This window comes from Physella acuta, unplaced genomic scaffold (assembly GCF_028476545.2).
Source record: "Physella acuta isolate Inbredline_101_S28 unplaced genomic scaffold, ASM2847654v3 ptg000524l, whole genome shotgun sequence".
In the NCBI taxonomy this organism is placed as follows: domain Eukaryota; kingdom Metazoa; phylum Mollusca; class Gastropoda; family Physidae; genus Physella; species Physella acuta.
Window position 1 is genome coordinate 81,130 of NW_026732043.1, and position 23,035 is coordinate 104,164.

At 32.4% G+C, this 23,035-nt stretch overlaps 2 protein-coding genes across 2 annotated transcripts; one reads left to right on the forward strand and one right to left on the reverse strand.

The window, feature by feature from the left end:
* Positions 1 to 647: 647 nt before the first annotated feature.
* On the forward strand, positions 648 to 5,728 carry LOC131945098 (dynein axonemal assembly factor 5). The gene is made up of 12 exons (XM_059306086.1): positions 648 to 1,290; positions 1,537 to 1,613; positions 1,793 to 1,958; positions 2,103 to 2,189; positions 2,368 to 2,600; positions 2,965 to 3,192; positions 3,320 to 3,445; positions 3,657 to 3,825; positions 4,033 to 4,331; positions 4,470 to 4,637; positions 4,922 to 5,102; positions 5,253 to 5,728. The coding sequence occupies exons 1-12, from the start codon at positions 660 to 662 to the stop codon at positions 5,399 to 5,401; spliced, it is 2,514 nt and encodes an 837-aa protein (XP_059162069.1). The 5' UTR covers positions 648 to 659; the 3' UTR covers positions 5,402 to 5,728.
* A 482-nt stretch (positions 5,729 to 6,210) lies between these two features.
* On the reverse strand, positions 6,211 to 22,827 carry LOC131945097 (von Willebrand factor A domain-containing protein 3A). Its single transcript, XM_059306085.1, has 33 exons — positions 22,626 to 22,827; positions 20,842 to 20,994; positions 20,403 to 20,535; positions 19,981 to 20,108; positions 19,719 to 19,808; positions 19,351 to 19,405; positions 18,997 to 19,098; positions 18,747 to 18,853; positions 18,407 to 18,532; positions 17,921 to 18,029; positions 17,762 to 17,827; positions 17,404 to 17,535; positions 17,166 to 17,304; positions 16,676 to 16,779; positions 16,092 to 16,267; positions 15,634 to 15,753; positions 15,414 to 15,488; positions 15,083 to 15,177; positions 13,918 to 14,163; positions 13,431 to 13,549; positions 13,061 to 13,225; positions 12,878 to 12,968; positions 12,589 to 12,708; positions 12,342 to 12,439; positions 12,104 to 12,225; positions 11,567 to 11,709; positions 11,197 to 11,341; positions 10,928 to 11,072; positions 10,198 to 10,349; positions 9,892 to 10,018; positions 9,607 to 9,704; positions 9,240 to 9,298; positions 6,211 to 7,402 (listed from the first exon to the last, which is right to left on the reverse strand). Exons 1-33 carry the CDS (start codon positions 22,697 to 22,699, stop codon positions 7,347 to 7,349), a joined length of 3,870 nt encoding a protein of 1,289 aa, XP_059162068.1. The 5' UTR covers positions 22,700 to 22,827; the 3' UTR covers positions 6,211 to 7,346.
* Positions 22,828 to 23,035: the final 208 nt, after the last annotated feature.

Consider the following 23,035-nt stretch of genomic DNA (forward strand, 5'->3'; position numbering starts at 1 on the left):
TCGATTTGCACCCCCCTCAAACTTCCGATTTGCACCCCCCTCCTCAAATTTTCGATTTGCACCCCCCCCCCCCCCTCAAACTTTCGATTTCCATCCCCTTCAACCTTTCAATAATGTTTATGAAAAAAAAATCTGTCTCTGTCGAATAGTGAGAGGCGGGCACATACGAATCGTTCGGCGGGCGCCATGGCGCCCGCGGGCACGGGGTTGGGAACCCCTGGTGTAGACGAAGGTAACTTAAATTAAATAAGCTAGTCAATGTCATCTATGTGCTCATTAATTAGAATAAATAGCCATTTAGATCTTTATACAGATCAGTCTACATCTAAATTTGTAATTTAGCCACTACAAAATATAGATCTAGATTATAGGCCTAATCTCTTCCTAAATATTACATAATATAGTGATCCACTCTTTTCTATATAGTTATTTAAATACTAGTGTATTGTTATATATTTAAAGAAAAAAATATTTTCTCCTTTTTAGTGCATTATTACATAAACGCTTCTTATTAAAAAATTTATTATGTAATTCTTTTGTTATTTTTAATTTTGAGTTCAAAGTAAGTTTCGTTTCGAAGTCAATCTATAGTTTTTGTTTTCGTTTTCCGAAACTTATTTTTAATGCTATTTCCAAAACGAGGCGTTGCGATCAACATCATGGCTGCCATGGATGAAAATTCCAACGCTGTTGTTCAGGGACTTGCTAGATATATAAATTGTTTAGGCGAGGACAACCGAAATGTTCGCCGAAATGCCTTGATAAACATAAAAAAAGAAACTGTTGAAAGAACACCACCATTAGATATTCCAGTTCTTCAAGCAGTATTTACTGAACTATTAAAACCTTTACTCAAATCATTTTTTGATCCAGTGGAAAAATGTCGAGAACTTTCCTTGGATCTCGTTTTTTCTTACTTAAAATGTGTTCAGAATCCAGAGGATTACCTCTCTTATACAATACCAATTTTAGTTCAACGTCTCGGACAACAAGAAATAGTAGAGACAGCAGAAGAAATAAGGGCACAACTCTTGGAGTTGCTTACATTTCTAGTTGAGAAAAGTGGTGAGAAATTTGGAATTTACACAGATGATTGTGTAAAAATTCTTCAAAGGACCATAAATGATCCTTTTCCAGAGGTTAAAAAAGAAAGTTGCAAATGTGCCTCACTGTTACCTGTATCTTGCCCAAGACATTTTTACATGCAATCAGAAAGCTTAGTAAAACCTTTACTAATGTCAATAACACACCAGCACTCAAGAGTAAGAATAACTGTTGTTGAAACAATAGGTGAGTATTTATATTTTATTTGTTTTTTAATTTGTATTCTCTTAGGCAATTTAAAAGATTTCAAGCACTGTGGAATAGTTGGTCTAAAAATTCAACCTATTTTTTTTTTACCACCTCCATCATTTCAACAAGCTATTTTTTCTTTTAACTTGAGAAAATCCATCAGTAATATTTATAAAACTAATTATAAGCATTCAGTATTAAAATCAACTTGTTGTTGAATTAATAATTTATATAAAATTGTAGGTACAGTATTGAAGTGCAGCAATGGAAAAGCTGTTGAAGATGTAATTCCACATTTAGCACAGCGTCTTTTTGATCAAGTAAGAACAATAGATTTTTTATTTTTTTGCAGATACAATGGTAAAATTTATTTTATTACTGTTTAGCGCATGTTTGTAAGATTATATTAATTTAGTTATGAAAAACAATCATGAACAAAATACTAGTCACTGTACAGTTCACTGGATATTTATTCAATAAAATTATGTTTTTCTTTTAGACACCTGGAGTACGTAAAGCTGTTACACAAATTGTGGGAGATTGGTTATTAGATTTACCTGACAGATATTCCTATCATCACAAGCTTATCCCACTCCTACTGACCAGTTTATCTGATGACCAGAAGGATATAGTTGAGCTGGCAGAAGGACTTTGGCATGACATAGGTTTGTATGTAGTCATCAGATATCAAACTGTTTGTACTATTAACTTGAGAATACATTTTCAAATTATTTTGGATGAATTCATGCCAAAGTTAATTTAATTTCTTTCTATTGTTCTATATATCTATACCATTCTCTATTTAACAGGCCTGAAATATGAAAGAGAAAATGAAAATGACTTGAAAGATAAACTAGATTTTCAACGACCATGTCCTAGTCATTATCCTCAAGGAGGTGAGAAATGACATTTACCATCTTTTTGTCCTTATGTCATAATACCTATACATCATGTATGCTATCAGTATTAACGTATTCATGTAACATGTTCATATAATTTGTAAGCTTTGGTCATTTCTTATTTTGTTTCTAAATAGCTTACATGTTTGGTTGTAAATAATTCAAAAAATTTCAGTGGACCGACCAAATATTGGCTGTAGAGAGCTTGTACATCGTCATTTGTCAAAGATCCTGCCTGGTTTGGTGCGTGATCTGGGAGACTGGGTTGTGGAAACACGCGTAAAATGTGCCTCACTTCTGTACTGGCTACTGATCAATGCTGAGGAGTACACCACCCAGCATATTGAGCCTTTACTTAATGGTTTATATAAAGCTTGCCTTGATGAGGAGCCTAGAGTTGTTACTGATGTAAGTTTATGTGTTTGTTAGAGCTACTCGTTTTGAGGCTGTGGTGTTATACAAGTCTAATTATGCAGAGTTCTTATTTAAAATTGCATACTCCTAATCCATGTATAAATCAGTTGTTTTTCAAGTAAAATATAAATTTTTGTATTGTAAGGCTCAAGTTTGTTTTCTTACTGTTAAATTTTTATTTAACTCTATTTTATAAAATTAACAAATTAGTATTCAATGTAATATAATTATTTAATAAATATATGGTTGAATATTTTTCTTTTTTTTTTTTATTTAACTAATGTTTCAACAAAAGCTTTATTATTTTTGTTTCAGGCTGTTGTAAGTATAAAGTAAAATGTTTCCTTTCTCTCACCAGGTTCAGAGAAGTGCTCAACTTGTGGGTTACTTTGTCAAACCTGAGATTTGGAAGAAAATTCTTCTGACAGGGCTTCAACAATCTCTTTCATATGGTGTTGTCATGACCATGGCTGCCATTGTGAGAGGCACGCCCAAAACAGCTCTTTTGCCACACCAAGTGGATCTGATTAATGCACTCATTAACCCAGATGTCTCCCACACAATAGAAGCAAAGATGCATACCCAGGTATAATTGTCTTTTTCTCATAAATTGTCTTTTTAATTTTATTTCAATTTTATGACATTGTATATTTTATAAAAAAATATCAAGCAAATATTGGAAAAAATTAAGTTTATTCTTGCTTTTCAACAAGATGCTCAACTTCTGCCAGTCGATGTTAACCCTTATGGGAGCAGATATTAAGGAGATCAGCCAGCAGATGTTTAACCTCATGCTGACTGTTATTGCCTTGACACAAAGTAGTGATGTGGTTGGGCAGGTAATGTTTTGTTTTCCCTTTATCAGATAATTTTTGCATGGTGCCTTTTTAAAGCTTACTTCACATAACTTAATTCTAAATTTATGAAGATTTTTTTTTTAAATTATGAAGGATATATTAATATTATTTAACATCCCTTTTTGAATATGTATGATGATCCTATTTGGTTATATTTTTTGTTAAATAAAAAACTAATGTTTTCCAAATACAGGCCAATATTTGCTTAGAACAGCTGGCCACAGCACAGAACCTAACTGGCAAAGTACAGCTTTTTGAGAACCATACCAAGCCACTTCTTGACTCATTTGGTGATGGTATAAATATGTGGACCAACTATTCTATTGAACGCCAGATTTTTGATGCTCTGCTTATTGAAGCTGGTAATGTTTTGTTCTTTATAGCCTTTGCTGTTACTACAAATAATTAGTATCTACATACATAAAATCTCAGTGTCAAAATGTGTGTGTTATTTCTCCAACTAGATATCTGAAGCATCTGGATGAAACATATTGTATTTTTTTTTTCATTTATTTTAATGACCATCGTCATTATTCTCAAATGATGGGGTTTTTTGTTGTGTATTTTAGGTCCAGTTGTTGGCCGCCATCTTGATGACATCATCCCCATCATAGTCACCAACTTACAACCAGAGAAAGACACAGAGCTAAGGCTCAAGTTTTTCTCTCTGCTCTCTCGTCTAGTACTGGCAGCTCCAACAACTTTAGACTCAGAGAAAAAATTTGCAGATTTTGCCACCATAGTTGTCAGGGATATGATCCTTCCCAATTGTGTCTGGAAGGCTGGCCGGACAGCAGGAGCCATCCGTACCACAGCTGTCAGCTGTTTCTGGGCTTTGCTGCAGAGTGGAATCTTGACTAAAGAAAAGGTGAGGGAAATGATTTTTATTACTACAGACAAAAGTTTTCTCACATCAATTTTTTTTTCTTTCACATCTTATACGTTCCCAAACTTTCCACTAATATCTCACGAAGTAAAATTTTATGACAAAAATCTTTTTCTTTAGATGGAGCCTGTAGTAGAGTCAGCCATGACCCAACTCATTTCCTTGATTGAAGATGACAACAAAAGCACGAGGCTGGTTGCCTGTCGTGTGATGACTCGCACATTTGACCTGATGGGGACAAGTCTAGGTCAAGACAGGCTGCATAATATGTATCCTGAGCTGCTGAAGGTTTGTCTTTTAGTAGAGAGCTATTTAAAATCATTTAATAATTATATTGTGCTTTATTGATAATGTTGATTGCATGTAATTTATCAATTTAACTTAAAAATAATTCAGATTTTTAAAAAAAATTTAATGTATTATACCAAGTTGAATAAATACTGAATGTATAATCTATAAAGAACAATATGTTTTTGAAGACTGCATAAAGGACGAATATATAGTTTAAAACCGAATACAGGATGAATGCATTGTTTAGGTAAATAAATCATGAATACATTATGTGTTGACAGCGTCTAGATGACAGCAGTGATGAGATCAGAATGACAACAACCCGCACACTGCTGGCCTACTTTGACTGCTTTGAAGGAGGTTATGATGTTAGCCTGTACCGTGCCCACTTAGAGGCAATCTATCGTGGCTTGTTGGTTCATTTAGATGATCCAGAGAGTAAAATACAGGAGGCTGTGCTGGGTAAGTTTCTCTACATTTTTTCTTGTACAAAAAATGGAATCTTTCTCACAACTTTAATCTTTTTACTTTTGTGCCCCAAGACATGTAGGTCAGGTGAAGTAGAGTTGATCTGTTTCACAACTTTAATAACATGATAATTTTGATTTTCAGAAGTGTTAAAGAAAGCTGCAGAGCTTGCTCCACATATGATAATTCAAGAAGTTGAGAGCGTCAAGCACAAACATCGGCACACTAAATACTGTGATGAGCTCATTCAGTTTGCTCAGAGTTTCAGCAGCCAAAAAGTTAATGGCCATTGAAAAAATGTTTTGTTCAAGCTAAATAATGCATGTTTTAAACACAAACTGCCAATTTAAGATTCTCAGTTAAGCTATAATAAGATGGGAGTATGAGTGATTTGGATACAGAGTAGTTTCTCAAAGCTCTGGAAATATATTTACAATTCCAGTTGTATAATACTGTGTTCAGAGTTTTTTGATCCGAATGATTTTTTGAATGCTGGTTTTAATTTGTATTAATTTTACTATGCAGATTGTTTTGACAACAATATTCAAATGTATTTTAAAATTTGTTTTTCTGTGAAATATTAAATTATAAAATATGGCAGTTTTAATAATTTTTTAATAATTAAAAACTTTTTTCAACTTTTATATTATTTTTTGTTTTGTTTTTGGCTTTCCAAAAAGATATTTTTTTAAATAAACATAACAAAAATATAATAAAACAGAAAGTGTTGTAACAAGGTATACTAGTAATAGGCTACTCAAATAATTTTAAAAGTGTGTAGCTGTAGTTCAGATTGCTGCTGCATACAACAGTGCCAAGCTTCTATTTTACATTAAGATAGTCACTCAACATGGTATTTTTACTGAAAAAACTAATTATTTCAATACAGGGTATGGAGAATATCTTACTTTCCTGTCTACATGACTGTAACCTTGTGTTAGGCTTGCTCAGCAGCTCACTGCTAGGCTGGGTACACATAGGGTCTATTATGAGTTGCTTAGTTATAGCATAAAATCTTTTCCTATATCAATATTATAGTAAGTTCAATCATTATTTTACTCATTTAATAAACAACAAAAAACATTTTGATTTAGAGCTTTTTTTATGTTTGAAGAAAAATGTAGGCCTATTGATTCTTTCAGACAAAAACATTCATAAAAACATTATTGTGTTATATAATTTTCTTTGTTTAACTTAGAATCCACCAAGATTAGAATGAGATCTTCCATTAAAAAATACACTAATAAGAAACTGACCAATGGATCAGATTGTGTTAACCACTATGTAGTCTACACCAATGGTAAATTGTATCACTTGTAAAAAAAAACAAGTATTAACATAGAGACAAACACAACATGAAAATACTTTAAAATAATTGTTAAAATTGTCATTCATATGCTTAACAGCTGTGCAGAGTAATGATTTTATAGTTTTTTTGTTTTTTATATAATTGTTTAAAAACATACATTACTAAAAGAATATATTATTTTAAAATGTGTAAAAATCTAGCATAAATTGACATTGAAGTTAAATAACAGGTATTATAAATAACATAAAATTTGCATTGTACAGTAACAACAGTAAATATTGGCACTTGGTGTGGTGGCATAGCTTGTAGGTGACCCTGCACCTACAAGCTATGCCACCACACTTGGCATTACTTGAGAAATTAAGTTAAAATGCTATCTACATAACTGCAGTAATAATGTAAGATTTGTCAAAGAAAATTATTTCATGTCAAAAGGGTAAAACCACTAATGGAAAAGACCATTTCTTAGAAGGGCCATAAAAATTCAGGTGGTACAATCCACCTATTTTTTCTCATGTATCACAACCTAAAACCAATAGAGTTAAAAATAAGGCTGCAGAAATGTCTCACTGCCCCACTATTTGTCTATAGGCTTAAATCTAAACCTCTGAAGGAATGATAATTAGACTATTTTTTTTTTTATTTCTCCAATCAGACACTACTAGGTGTGTTTTTGTTGTGCACTATGGTAAAATGATTTTTTTACATACAAACATTAGGCCTACATGAACTCAACAAAGGATAATAAGAATTGTATCCAGAAATTAACGAAGTTCTGCCTGAGCAGTATATTAGTGCACTTTAAAAACATTTTACATTCACTTATACAATTCTGTTTTTTTTTTAATAATTTGGCTTTAAAAATCTAACATCAAATCCTACAAAAAATAAATAACATGTGAAACATTGAGCATGTACAGAAGCATAGGCTAACATTTTAAAGCTGGAATCACTCTTGGCTTGCCCACTAGAAATGGTGCTGGCCCTGAAAATAACAACATTGTCTTTGTATGTCATCTTTTTTTAGTTATTGCAGATATTTGTTATATGATTAACTAACATATAACAACTAGGTAATGTGTAACAAAAAACTAATTTGTAAGACTCAGCTTATACTTTTATTATAAAAGCTAGCAAGTGTGTAGCATACAGCAAAACTAGTGTGCACTATACAATAAACTAGATTAAACTTACAACTAATGTTTACCATACAATAAAGAAATTGTACCACAATCAAATATTAGGATACAACAAACTGATGTGTGACAGACAACTAACACTGACGTAGTTGTATGATCCCACTGGTGTGTGACAGATAACACAGATACAGTTGTATGATCCCACTGATGTGTGACAGATAACACAGATACAGTTGTATGATCCCACTGGTGTGTGACAGATAACACAGATACAGTTGTATGATCCCACTGATGTGTGAGAGATAACACAGATACAGTTGTATGATCCCACTGATGTGTGACAGATAACACAGATACAGTTGTATGATCCCACTGGTGTGTGACAGATAACACAGATACAGTTGTATGATCCCACTGATGTGTGACAGATAACACAGATACAGTTGTATGATCCCACTGGTGTGTGACAGATAACACAGATATAGTTGTATGATCCCACTGATGTGTGAGAGATAACACAGATACAGTTGTATGATCCCACTGATGTGTGACAGATAACACAGATACAGTTGTATGATCCCACTGATGTGTGACAGATAACACAGATACAGTTGTATGATCCCACTGATGTGTGACAGATAACACAGATACAGTTGTATGATCCCACTGATGTGTGAGAGATAACAAAGATATAGTTGTATGATCCCACTAATGTGTGACAGATAACATAGATACAGTTGTATGATCCCACTGATGTGTGAGAGATAACAAAGATATAGTTGTATGATCCCACTGATGTGTGAGAGATAACATAGATACAGTTGTATGATCCCACTAATGTGTGACAGATAACACAGATACAGTTGTATGATCCCACTGATGGTTGACAGATAACACAGATACAGTTGTATGATCCCACTGATGTGTGACAGATAACACAGATACAGTTGTATGATCCCACTGATGTGTGAGAGATAACACAGATACAGTTGTATGATCCCACTGATGTGTGACAGATAACACAGATACAGTTGTATGATCCCACTGGTGTGTGACAGATAACACAGATACAGTTGTATGATCCCACTGATGTGTGACAGATAACACAGATATAGTTGTATGATCCCACTGATGTGTGACAGATAACACAGATATAGTTGTATGATCCCACTGGTGTGTGACAGATAACACAGATATAGTTGTATGATCCCACTGATGTGTGACAGATAACACAGATATAGTTGTATGATCCCACTGATGTGTGACAGATAACACAGATATAGTTGTATGATCCCACTGATGTGTGAGAGATAACAAAGATATAGTTGTATGATCCCACTGGTGTGTGAGAGATAACATAGATACAGTTGTATGATCCCACTGATGTGTGACAGATAACACAGATACAGTTGTATGATCCCACTGATGTGTGACAGATAACACAGATACAGTTGTATGATCCCACTGGTGTGTGACAGATAACACAGATATAGTTGTATGATCCCACTGATGTGTGACAGATAACACAGATACAGTTGTATGATCCCACTGATGTGTGACAGATAACACAGATACAGTTGTATGATCCCACTGATGTGTGACAGATAACACAGATATAGTTGTATGATCCCACTGATGTGTGACAGATAACACAGATACAGTTCTAAGATTACTTGAACCTACCAGGTTTGATGGTGTTTGCCTTCTCTGCCCCCTGAGTGGCTTTAGCCTTGTACAGTGCTCTGGTAGAGAGAAAGTTAACATGTTTACAATCTTTAGTAGAAAGTTAACACTATTCATCTTTTGTAAGAAGATAGTTAACATATTTTATCATTTCAATTGATGAAAATATAAGCGCTAATTTTTATAAACCCTAAATAAGATTGAAAATAAGGAGATTTAAATGGTTAAAAATGGGATGAGAGATTAGTTGAAAGTTAACATAACACAAGTAAAAGTAAAAAGTTCTTGAAAAATTAAACTAGGTAAAAATTCTAGATTTTACATGTAGTTATTTTATGTGTGCCGAACATTATTAAAAAATACAGACTTGTAAACTCTTGCTTGCTGCAAATATTTGCGAGCTTGTGATATTTCTGCCCCCAACTTCCTTAGATCGTCTCCTTCAAATGTTGGCAAGTGAGGGTACTGAAAATATTTTTATGCAATTTTTACAAAATCAACCATTAAACACAATTTTTGGGACTACACCCCATTTCTAAAAACCATACATATTCACTGCCAGCTTAAAAATTATTACAGTAAAATAGGTTCAAACCTTCAAAAATAATTTTAAAATGGTGTAGGTTATCATTTTTTAAATTATACAACTCACCTCACAGTCATCAAAACCTTCAGACAGAAGTTTATGGATAAAAAGTTGAGCATCAAAATCTTCATGGATGCGATGATACCTTCCTCCAGTCTCAGTGGCTAGCAGCCTCATGAAGTTGTTTGCTGTGCTATTTTATAAAAACATTGAATAAATATAATGGCTTAAAAATATCTACAGCAAACCTTTATCTTTTTCTTCAAACATATATATTTTCAATGTTTTTTTTTACAAAATTATAAAGTAAAATTATATAGAAAGTTGTTGAATTCATAAATTAAAATAGGGGCTAGAGTTCAGGACACCAACCTGTCAGTGCAGTTGAAAGATATTGTATTGACAGTTAAATTCCTTTTCTCATTCATCTTTGCCACTTCTCTCAAGACCAGGGATGTGCTTGTGTCTGGTTTGCCATCCGTCAGTATATAAATAGCATCGATGTCAGGGTCACGGAATGCAAGCTGTCATAAAAAAAAAATGAAATTTTCTTACAACGTTAAAAACAATATACAAGTAAGATAATAAATATCAAAGTAAAAGTGCTGTATTCAACTTTCTGGGTTGTTTTTTGTTTTGGTAAAACAGAAAAAAATAACATTTAACAACCCAATAAGACCTATAGTGATCAATAGGTCAATTAAAGTAGAGTTCATCTGTTTCTGTGACAAAATCTTGGCATATACATGGAATTACATGGCCAGTGCAAGTCACATTTATCTTCTCCAGCTTATTCAGGTACCCATCATATTTTGGAGGACATAATGAATCCCCACAGACTCTAGCTATGTCTGTAAATGCTTCTAATTGTTAAACAGATTTTAAACTGAGACAGCCACGCCTATTAACTACTACTAGATCAATGATGCATTTACACCCATTTTAAGATTCACTGATATCAAATATAGACAACAAGTTATTTTATACTACATTCTAGCAAATTGTATCAATGAAGAGAATCTACATCAAGGTTGGGACTGTTGGTGAAATAAATAGAAGATCATAATGTAAACAAAATGAATGACACAACAAATAGATTTACTTGTAAAGCTTCTAATGTACAGGTGTTGCCATTGGGTAAAAGCTCTGACACCCATCTAATGGCGTCATGGCAGTTCTTTTCTGTAGGTTTCTGAACAGCATCTCTCCAAACTAAACATTTACTGGAGAAACTGATTAAGTTGAACCTTGAAAAATATAAAAAAAATTCCAGTCAGATTAAAGCTGATTTATATAGAATTTAGACCAAAAAAATTATCTGAAAATAATAAATTTTATATTGTTTTAAGATTTTTAAAATGAAAGACTTACGAAACATCAAGTTTATGTAGCTGGTCCCACACTAGAGTAGCCAGTTCTTTTTTTAGTTCCCCAATCTTTGGCTCCATAGAACCGGATGTGTCTATTAAAAATGCCACATGCTTGTGAACTATTGTGCCAAACACCCTACGACTTCCTATAAATAGAGTAGTCTAAACGTTATTCCTTTACATGAATTATGTGTTGTATTATTAATATGAGAGAATTGTTGTGAATCTACTCTTTTAAGTTTAACCTTACATTAGCACCAGATTAATTAGTCTTATGGTTATTAATAATGTTTGAGATCTTTTTAAATCAATTTAGATTTAGATCAATCAACATATTTAAGATACAAAAATCATGCTAAAAATTGTTGTACCACTTAGGAGCCACTGAAGTCTCTTTAAATAGCGCCTTAAAACTTTCTCTAGTTGTGTCTCATATTCATCTAACTCATGGGGTAAGAGCTGCATGTACTTCATTGTTCCCTTCACATTTACAGTTGGAAAGACATCAGGGTATCTGTAACAGGTAAAACAAAATTTAGGAGCGCTTTAGTTAACAAGTGATGGTTTACATTCTGATGAGTTCATAGGTTTCTTATGGCCAATATTCTGGGTTGTGTGGCCAACAGAAACGTGTGGTGTTCAGCTGTTTTTACATATCCCATAAAGAAGGGCTGCTGCATTAAGGCATAGGCCAGAATGATAACTTAGTCTTTTTAAACATATGTAACCAATGACAACAAATAATAAATTTTACTTGCATTTCACAAATTTTATATATATTAAAAGAAACAAATAAATCTATACTGATAGTTCACTTCATGTCCTGATTAAACAGTTAACTGAAACAGTGGATTATTTTCACCTAGAACATTCACATGTTAAAATAATTGACCACTTGCATTACTTACACTTTGGCTGCTATAGCTTTGTTTAGAATTTTGACATTTTTCTCTTCATGTTTACAATCTGGTCCTGACACCATTTTATTTAGGTCAAGTTTCAGTTTGTTCAGACTAAACACACGAAGCCACTAGAAGGGAGACAATTTTTTAAAATCACAGAGTTTCAAGCTTAAAAATAGCTGATAATTACAAATAATGTCCTATTTTAACAATCAAAGATTTAAGAGAAATAAAACAAACTCACCTCCTTTGTTGTGATGGAATCCTCTTGTTCTGGTAAAGTCAGGTGGGGAATTTTTTTTCTGACAGATTTTTGCAGAGAATATTTGTTTATCACAGCCCCTGCAGATATTTTAAGATCAGTTTTTACTGGGTTCACATAGCTGAATGTGTTGAGTCTATATAACATTACATTTCTTAACCGAGCTCCATATTTAATTATTTTAAGATGTACAAAAAAAAAATTTATAATCAATCTCAGTGTTTTATACCTGTGTCATGTTTTTTATTTTCCAAAAAGAAGTGCTGAGTTGACATTTGACCTCGCTGTAAGTTTCTAACTCTCAGCATGGGATCTCTTGCAGAGGATGGTCTTTGGTGTAAACTGATTGCTGTGGTCATTATAATAATTAATGACTGACTTAATTAAATAAAACTAAAAATTCGAGTCAAACATTAGTATAAAATGTGTTATGAATGCTGAATTGTTAGCATCACCTTGCATATAAATTACAACTATTTAAAACTTTAAAAAGATTTGGTTTCAAAATCTTGTCTTACATTTTCCTTCTTTAGGGTTGACATTATTACAAGCACTAGAAGGTCTGTAAGAAATGGCCCTGTGTGTAACTTTGTCTGGTGAATCTCCAGCCTGTGAGATTAAAAAAAGGTGAATTAGTTTGATAAAAACTAATTGTCACAACAATAGAAGATAAAAAACCAAGAGACAAACATGTGCCAAACCTGCTGACTGGAACTACCATAAGAAATATATTTTGTTGGTGCCACTGTTGGTGGTGATGGGGCTGGTAGTGCCATGAATGGTGCTGGTGTTTCTGGTTGGGGTATGCAGTGCATGTGTCTCTGGGAGGATTTGCTTTGAATGGCTTTCATGTCAGGCTGACCTTGCTGCAAAGGGTAAAAAAAAATGTGTAAATATTCAAACTTTTATGTATGTAACAAATAGTAATTTCTAGAAGTTGAAATACATTTGAATATTATAGGCTGAATATAACAATGTGGACTAGCAATACTGTATCATACAATCACATAAACTGAATTATTAAGTATTTCAAGACATAACTAAAAAACAGTCTACAATATTCAAACTGACATATCTGTTTCTGTACTTTTTCTTGACTGACTGAACTAACATTGCACATTTGCGGGAGAAATTCAGAGCCTTGTCTATCTCTGAGTTTATAGCTTGTATGTCATCATTTTCTATGATGCCTATGGAGTGAAATGGAATAAATGGAATGGATTTTTCTTTATCTCTGATTTTTAAAAAATTGTAACTTTTAATTTCAAAACAATAAATTAGTAAGCAAAGTGACCTCTCAAATATTGTAAACATAATTTTGAAAATACTACCCAGTGCTGGCTCTAGGCAGGAAATGGAAACTCATATTGTTGTGTTTAAGTGTGAGGGAAACGTGTATAAAAGTAAGCAATAGCACTGGTCATACACACATTTATTTTTAGAGTGATAGCATAAGTAATGTGGGGTACAGACAAAAAAGATTTAATTATTTCAATATTTTTGGAATAACAAAAAATAGAACTACATTTTAATCATGCAATTTGTCTGTTAGACATACCAGTCTCTCTGAACCAATGAAATCTTCCTCCACTGATATGGGCCATATTCCTCAGGCATTCAGCTGTGCGGGTGATGTTGGCATAGCGACCAGGGATTGCCCCATTAGCATCATAGTCATCCACATTGAACAGAATGGTGTGCAGCTTGACTTTCCTCCCAGAGCTGGCCTCTTCTATGTAGCTTGTGACAACCTCAGGCACCTGGTCAGGGATGCCACTGGTGAACAAGTAAACTCCTTGCACAACTGAAAAAAATAAACAAGTAAACTCCTTGCACAACTGAAAAAAATAAACAAATAAAATCCTTGCACAACTGAAAAAAATAAACAAGTAAACTCCTTGCACAACTGAAAATATAAACAAATAAACTCCTTGCACGACTGAAATAAACAAATAAACTCCTTGCACGACTGAAAAAAATAAAACAAATAAACTCCTTGCACAACTGAAAAAAATAAATAAATTCCTTGCACAACTGAAAAAAATAAATAAACTCCTTGCACAACTGAAAAAAATAAATAAACTCCTTGCACAACTGAAAAAAAAAACAAATAAAATCCTTGCACAACTGAAAAAAAACACAACCAAATGTATAAACATGTATAACATTAATTTATAAAATCAGATTATTTGTGTGAGATTTAAAATGTAAAAACTTATTATTGTTTGGTAAATTTGCACTTAAAAGTAATTTTGCTGATCTGTAAGCTCTATTTAGATGTGTGCACATTTTTATGGGGACAATAGTCTGAGCTAGGGCCAATTTATGCCAGACTGAAAGGTGAATCTGAGAAACATTTTCTTACTAAAAGGTGTTACCCTTATTAGATTTTTTCATAGAACTCAAATTTTCATATTTTCAGCTATATACATAGGTAAATAATTAGAAATAATGATAACACCAATATCAATATCCTAAACATCTTCCACATGCCTTTTTGCAGTTTCTCATTATGGCATTTTGACAAATAAAAAAATTAGGCACTCACTTTTAAAAGTTCTCATTTAACATTACACATAATTCTTACACACCATCTAACCAACAGCATTACCATTCTGTTTTTTACTCTATGTATCAAATTACAGTTAAATGGGACTATGGGCTATGAAAACCCAGAAGATGGCTACTGAGCATATGTTTTGTGAATGTGTTTAAAAACTTACAAATGTTATGTTTGATCTCCTCATCGTTCTCTACAGCTGTTCTGTACGCAGACAGAAAGTTGCGACTGCCTCCACATTGTAATTCAAGCACCCACCTATTGGACACAGGTTTGAAGGCTTAGAGTAAACTTGATATATATCTATCAGGGCTTTATTCTATTCATAACATTTTAATTATACTTATATTGAGCTTCAACACATAATTAAATATTTGAAAAATAAGTGGCTTCTTTCAATAAATAATACTGGTGACACATTATAACTATAAACAATTAGCACAAAAACAAACATCAATAGTAATATGAAATAATTATGTCTATTTCTTCCTTACTTCCAAGCTTTTTGTAAATTTTCTGCTGTAGGTCGAACCATAGTTGGCATCCAAGCCCTGGTCTTACTGCCAAATCTATAAAACAGAAAATATTTTTTTAAAAGGTTCGTATATATATCTGATCCATTTGTACACACAAAAAAATGTTAAAACAGGCAATTATATTTATTCATAGGTGCATCATAAATGATTGCAAGATTCTGATTTTTGTTTTACTTACGCAATTATGTTAAAGTAATCTTTGTTGGCGATCTGCTCCTCCATCAACAGACGAAGTGAATGTTGAATGTGAATCAGATAATTGAGGTTACTCACTGAGGTGTCAACAAGGATAACAACGCTGTTGGAGAAAGAAAGAAATTCCTCCTTTTACTCTTAACACTTCTATTGTATATGTTTTTCGAATTTTATGCATCAAATTAAATCTACAGGGTTAAAATAATAATTATTAAAATAATTTTTTTTTAATTTTATAAGTGAGATTACTAGATGCATGATGCCACATTAGGGAAACTAAGGTGGCTGGGCTAGTGCTGACCACACTATCCGTTTGCATGCAGAGGTCATTGAAACAGATGAACTCTACTTCATCTGCCCCATGTGTCTTGGGCACAAACAGGAAAAGATGATGATGATGCCACTTAAAAAAATAAAATTTGTGCCAGACTGGGTACTTACTTGTGCTCAGAGACTGACCCAAAGAGCCTGCGACTGCCAGAAGCCAGCCAGTCAATTCTCTTCTCATACAGGGTCACAGCTTCACTGAGCTGCTTCTGATACTCAAACAACTGAGTCATGTCTACGTGAAGATTCTTTAGTGACCCGTCATGCCAAGTAAACTGGACCATGGCTTTCTGTTTGATATTTCATCAAATACATTTTAAATGCATGCTGGTATTATTTTTTCTAATTAGCAGTAGAAAATGTGAAGTATAACACTAGATTGTTCTGTGTAATATTTCATTAAAATATTTAAATTGCTTGTTTATGTAATACTTTTCTAAATAACAGAATATATTGTTTGAGTATAACACTAGACTTCTAATACAGTATTTACTTTGTATTTAATTCAATAGTACAAATTTGTCTTTGAGGCCTTAATATTTATTACACATGGTAAAAGGGTTAAGAAGATGAATTACAAGAAAATATGCTTAATCAAAGTTAATTATCATAATGGTTTATCACTATTTATAAAATTGTCTAAGGACTGAATAAGGATGTGTCATTTCTACATAAAATATTAGAATATCTTCTTATACCTCATGTACTTGTGATTGTACAGCTTTTTTAATCACTGGAATAAACTCTTCTCTGTAGGAGTAAGCATTAGGAGCTAGAATTTGATAAAGGTCCAGCTTTCTTGCTGTAGACAAATAGTAAAAATCTCAGCTAATTTTTCTTAATTTTTAAAAATTTTCAAATGATATCAATTTGGTTTCAAGTATGTTGAAGATCTGGAATTCTTATTAACAATGAAAATAATGTTTGATTTAGTTTTACTGAAACAAAACATGTTAAATGACTCTGTTTTCAATTCTTTGTTTTAAAGCAATATTACATCCATAGATACTATTAACCAAAGCTAATGCTGTTTTAGTGGTGTGATGAAAGAGAAATGTATAGGCTATAGAATTTTTGGAATGCAATGAAAGGTTATTACACAAAATCATACAAATACATTTTTAACCTGTCATATTTAGAGTATAGAAGGTATTCTATAACCAACACAAGCTAAACTTATGGCTTTACCTTTGAGACCATGTTGATTCAGCCATTCCTGAGAAGTTCTGGGGTGAAAATTTGGCACATCCAGCCTGAGAGGAAGGTCATGGCCTGGTGGCCGAGGCAGGAAGCGTGAGTGTGGGAGTTTGGCCACCTCAGTTGTTATCTGGAAACAACCAGTAGGTATTTCAGTTTCAATATTTATGTTTTTTGTGTGGGATTTTAGTCAGTTACAAAAAAATACTTTAAACTATATAAAACAAACCTCATTCATTATGCTAATAATAGCACTTCCCATCATTCCCTGTCTCATTTCTTTTATCTTATTGATAATTTCCTGGGCTTCTCTTATCTCAGCCAGCAGCAGACTAATATCTGTACTGGTGTAGATTTGTTCCTGAAACATTTGACACAAATTGTATTTAATATTTTTTTAAACTTTTTTCAACAGAAATCTAAAAGTTAATTTCTAAGAAATAATACCTAAAAATTCAATTTTAGAAGTTTTAGGAGATTGTGATATAATATTGTAAGCATTATTTTCTTTTCATTATACACGAAGAAAAAGCCTAACTATTATTTAATAAAAACAACAACTTGTGTACATCATAAAGCCTACTAACCTCAGAACTAGCAGCATAGCAATGATATCTGCCACCTGAAGATTCTGCTAATTTTTTCAAGGTAACCTGCAAAACAAAAGTTTTAACAAATATTAACACTGTTTATCTGGTAAAAGATCTACCAAAACAACACAAAAAAAAGCTAAAATTACTGCTTACATTAGTTTGACTGTTGCTACAATCATATGCCACTGTGTGGAGAACTATTCCCTTTCCAACTCCCATCTGATATATAAAGTCACACAGTATATCAGATGGTTGATCGGGGCTGAAAGTTTAAAATTGTCATTTTCAAATCACAAAATATATTTGTAGAAGTTACAAAGCTACATTTTTAACAGGTTATTTCAAACCTGGCAGTAAACAAATTATGAGCATAACACAATCATTTCTTTCATTGTAATCGTCAAACTCACAGGTAGAAATTTAAACCCAAGTACCAAAGTAGGATAATTAAATATGTACATTACTACAGTCATAAGTAAAACAATGAGATATAGAACCTAGAGTGAAATGGTACTGACAACTTTTAAACAAACGATTCATGAAATTAAAATACTCAAACTCAAACATTTTTTTAAAAATAACAAAGTGTATTTTACTTACATAACTCCAATACAATAAAAATGCAAAGAGTATACTTACACACTTCCTAACACTAAAACAATAGAATCAAGAGCTGGTATCTTCATCACATGTTTCATGGCCTTCAGGAGATTTGTGCCACCTGAGCTGTGGAGTTTCATGGTCCAGTCTTTGGCCTCTTCCACACTGAATGTAACATTTTTCAAACGGAATTTAAAATATATCTAGGTTTAAGTAATAAAAACAGTACACCCACTTCTGAATTACTCCTATTATTAATTGATGAAATATTAAAATTTCTACTCAGCTCCTGGGAATCAATTGTTTATTTCTTGACTTGGGCAAAACAAAACAAAACAGCCTGTGAACTATGTATGTGTCCTTAAAACTATTGACTTACATATAAAAATTAACATCTCTAACCACAGGCCACAAGGATTCAACTTCCGTTCCAAAGTTGGCCAAGTAAATACCTCCTCGATTGGACAGCTGCTCATCTATTAAGTGCTGTAAATAAAATAAATAATGTTTAATGAAACATGTACTTCAAATATAATTTTCAAGAATCATCAAGGCTGTAACCTTTCTTTTATCTTAGGAGTTATTTAAAAACTGGTTTGAAATCATACAGAAAAACAAATACATCTTACAAGAAGAGACTCTTGAAAAGCTGTTTGCCTCCCAAATCCCAAATTGGCATCTGATGTATCCACACATAAGGCCACTCTTTTACCCATTACATTACCAAACATCTACATAAAAATATAGGTTAAATATAGAAGCAAAACTGCATTTTATAATTTTAACAGAAATAATAAATGTAAGGATTCAATTTTTATTTTATTTTTAATTGGTTAAAATGATCAAATAATTATATAATGTCTCTATCCACAGAATGTTTTATAAAAATAGAATTTCAAGAAATGTTCTCATTTAGATTTCACACTTTAAAAAATTGAGATTACATTGTAGATTCATCTGAAGGTAGGGAACAAAACGCTTACCCTTTTACTTCCTTGCAACAACCATTTGATTCTGTTTGTATACATTTCTATTGCCCTTTAATTCACAATTAAGAAATATGTATTTATAAAAATAAAAACACATCAATGAAAGAATGTTGAATTTTTATCAGTAATTATTTTTTTACACACTGGAAACAGCAAAAAGCATTGAGAGTCAAAATAAAGCCAATTCAATGCAAGAAATTTTTTATTCAAGTTAGCCCTATTTTTATGCTAGTTATATATCACCATGTATACATCTATATTCGACTTAGTAAAATGGTTTTTACTTATTTTCGTTACATTAATAACAATAAAAGAATTTAAAAAAATTTAATTATGATGTTGGCTTGATAGAAATAACTTACAGGTTTAGTTTATATTCAAATTCATTAACATCATAAGCATCAAACTGAATGTGGTGTGTAACTTTGCCAGTCTGCTGATCAGGATGAAGGCTAAAACAAATATTTAAACTGTTGCTTATATTCACAATGACATTTTTTTAGAGAACTTTTCAATTTATAGAGAATACAAAGTAGACCTACATAAGCTCTTTTTTATTAAACATTAAAAAAAAGTTGTTAAATCATATTTGACAAACTATGTTCTTAAATATTTCTCTCTTACCGTCCAATTTTTCCTTTATCCACTAAATCTTTTAAACTAATTTTTAAATGTGAGATGCTATGGGAGATAAGCCATTCCTCAGAACTCTGCTTCTCTGCATCACCTGTTGTTGCTATATTTTTTAATCTCTGGAGAAAAAAAATAGAGACACAAAATCAAATGTTATTACTTATAACCAGCCATGTTAACAACAATATAAAAATATATTTTAATGAAAAACAAATTATATTATAATAGTAAGCTGTGACATTGTTTACGATTTTACATAAAATTTGTTAAAGTTTTAAAATGCAATAAGCGAATGCAAAATTGGCAGTCATTAAAAAACATATTCTGAAAATGTACTTTCAGTTTAATGTATTTACTAAATAAGAAAACTAGGCACTGTTGAAGGAATACTTCCTAAACATAACGATGCAAACCTGCAAATCTGAAGTCTGATTGACATGTGTAACAGTCAATGGATGAGGTGGTCTTGCCCCTCTTATTTTGGGTTGATTCCATTCAGGTCTTTCATCTTCACTTGAAATTGATTCATCCTCTTCATCGCTATCTCTGTTTTTAATAAAACAGTAAAATAAAAGTGTCAGCGGGATGATGTAAATGTGTAACAGAGATTATCTCCAACTGAAATTTATGTTTAAATCCTGGAGATACAAAACCTACCAGGAATTCTTCAACCTTGAGATTTTAAAATAAGGACCACAATGTTTCAGCATTTTATCATAAAAGTCAGTAAAGTAATATTTTAAATAAATTATACATGAAAGCTTAACACAAACTTAATAAAAAGAGGATATAGAGTTAAGAAATCTGTAAATTCAATATTTTTTCACTTTTTTTAAGCTTGTTACAACATACTCAATGAGGTCATCCACTTCTGCTTCAAAGTCTTCATCAACTTCATTGTTATCATCATTACTATCATCATTCTGCTGTATGATACTTTCTCTTGATGATGACTTCTCTTCCCTTTTAGGTTTATCATTCTTTTCAACTACTTCCTTTTCATCTCTGCTCAAAATATAATTATAACAGAACATTAAAATATAATACAGGATACATTTTTCCTTCAATCACATATTGTATTACTTAAATGCAGATATTAATGTATCATTTACTTACTAAGCAGTACATTTTCATTTACTAAAATCTGAGGAATTCCTCACCAAATTTGACCCTAAACATAAACCTTGAATTAAAAAATTGGTGATTCCTATTGTTGGCTGGTACCCCATTTAATGACCCTCCCCCTTCCTCCAGCCTGGTCTAATTAGCAAGTCAGATGCAACACGGAATGAATGCATTGTGCTCCCCCCCCCCCTCTTTTTCTGTTTACCCTAGGTCACAAACTTGGTGATGAAAAGGAGGTTATCTCTAGGAGAGAGCTAGGCTTGGGATGAAGAAGACATGCTTTAGAGTGTTAAAACTGGTCACAAAGGCGAGCTGGTGTTGTTGGCCAAGCTGCAGTCATGGGCAAATGGCCTGATGTTATGCTGTCTTGTGAGATGCTGTCTGGTATCTGTCATTGAGATGTCAACCTGTGATATGCTGTAAAGTTCCTGTTGTCTAAGCTGCCATGTAATTGTTGGAGAGAGGCTGTCACTGTACCTGTCAGCAAGATGCTATGCAGTACCTATCATTGTGGTGTCAACCTGTACCTGTCCTGTGAGATGCTGACCAGTTCCTATCGTGAAGGTGGAGAAGCTGTCTCCTAACTATCAGAGAGATGTTACCGCTTTAACAGTTGGCAAGATGTGGTCCAGTACCTATTGTGATACCAGCCTGAGGCTGTCAGCGAGAAGCTGTTCTGTTGCTCGTTCCTGTCATTGTTATACGTTCTGATATTGTAACCCTGTAAACCTATTGTATCGTCTGTTGTATGTAAACCAATGTATTGAGCTGTGGTTTTACTTTTAGTTTAAAATTAATGTTGTGTTTAAGTGTGTAATTGATTTCCTCGGGTTCGGTAAACCTCCTTGTCCCAACGAGGATGAACAGATGAGAGAATAAGATCGCCACCTCTCATTAAAAGCTCCCCCTACACTATTATATGTGTATTTGGTTTTGGATAATAGATTTAAGAAAAAACACAAATGATAATATATTGGTCTCCTTGGTTGTAGTCACAATCAGGTTGAACTTAACTTTACAGAAAATAAAAAAACCATGAGGCTTATTATATTGCCCACCCATCAGAATATACAAATATTTATTTTTTGTCTCAAATGTGACAGCCACAAAAGAAACAGGGGCACTAAGAAATCATAACTTTCATTTTCATCCAATATATTTTAGGATGGGGGATTACTAAATGTGTCTTATTAGATTCCTGAAACTAATACGAATTCAATTAGGCCTAGTAAGAGTAATTTTAAAAATGTACATAGAATCCTAGATTCTAGGTCAATGCCCTATGCCTGCCCTATACTATAGAATGTTAGGCCTAAATCAAAAATTTTAATTAAAATATAAATTAATGGCCAATTTTCCAATACATAAACAAGTCACAAGTTTTGTTTAATTTTATTTTTATTACTAGATCTGATCTGATCTTAGATTCTAGATTATTTTACTATTTTTAATTTTATAATTTTTATTTTTTAATTTGAAGGTAGAATCTAGATCTAATTGTTACTGTTTACCTAGTGTCATTTGATTCACTTTCTTTTTGTGCATTTTTGGGTTTTCTTGAAAACAGTGATCCCAGAAAATCCATTTTCTAAAGCAAATAAAAACGCCTTTATATAATTACAATTTAAATGCTCATATCTACTATTAACTATTTAGAATGCCTCCATATTGTTATTGTTTTGTTGTTGCCATATAAAATTTAGTCCTGCACTTACAATTCGCCTCTATTTCATTGGATAATATTATTTTCGCAATGTAAACAAAATGAAAGTTACACACAAAATTATCAGAATAAATAACGATTTAAAACCGTACTTGGACTTAAAACTGAGCTATTTTCATCATTATTTAAAGAGAACAAAATTTATTTATAAAATAAACACTTAAAAGACGTTCAATGATAGAGTTAAATTATTTTTAG

Coding starts and splice junctions, on each gene's coding strand:
- LOC131945097 (XM_059306085.1), bottom strand. CDS start 22,699: ATGGATTTTCTGGGATCACTGTTTTCAAGAAAACCCAAAAATGCACAA. Junction 17,305..17,403: donor TTATTAGCATAATGAATGAG/GTTTGTTTTATA, acceptor GGTTGTTTCCAG/ATAACAACTGAGGTGGCCAA. Junction 15,489..15,633: donor GATTACTTTAACATAATTGC/GTAAGTAAAACA, acceptor TCTGTTTTATAG/ATTTGGCAGTAAGACCAGGG.
- LOC131945098 (XM_059306086.1), top strand. CDS start 660: ATGGCTGCCATGGATGAAAATTCCAACGCTGTTGTTCAGGGACTTGCT. Junction 2,601..2,964: donor AGCCTAGAGTTGTTACTGAT/GTAAGTTTATGT, acceptor TTCTCTCACCAG/GTTCAGAGAAGTGCTCAACT. Junction 4,332..4,469: donor GAATCTTGACTAAAGAAAAG/GTGAGGGAAATG, acceptor CTTTTTCTTTAG/ATGGAGCCTGTAGTAGAGTC.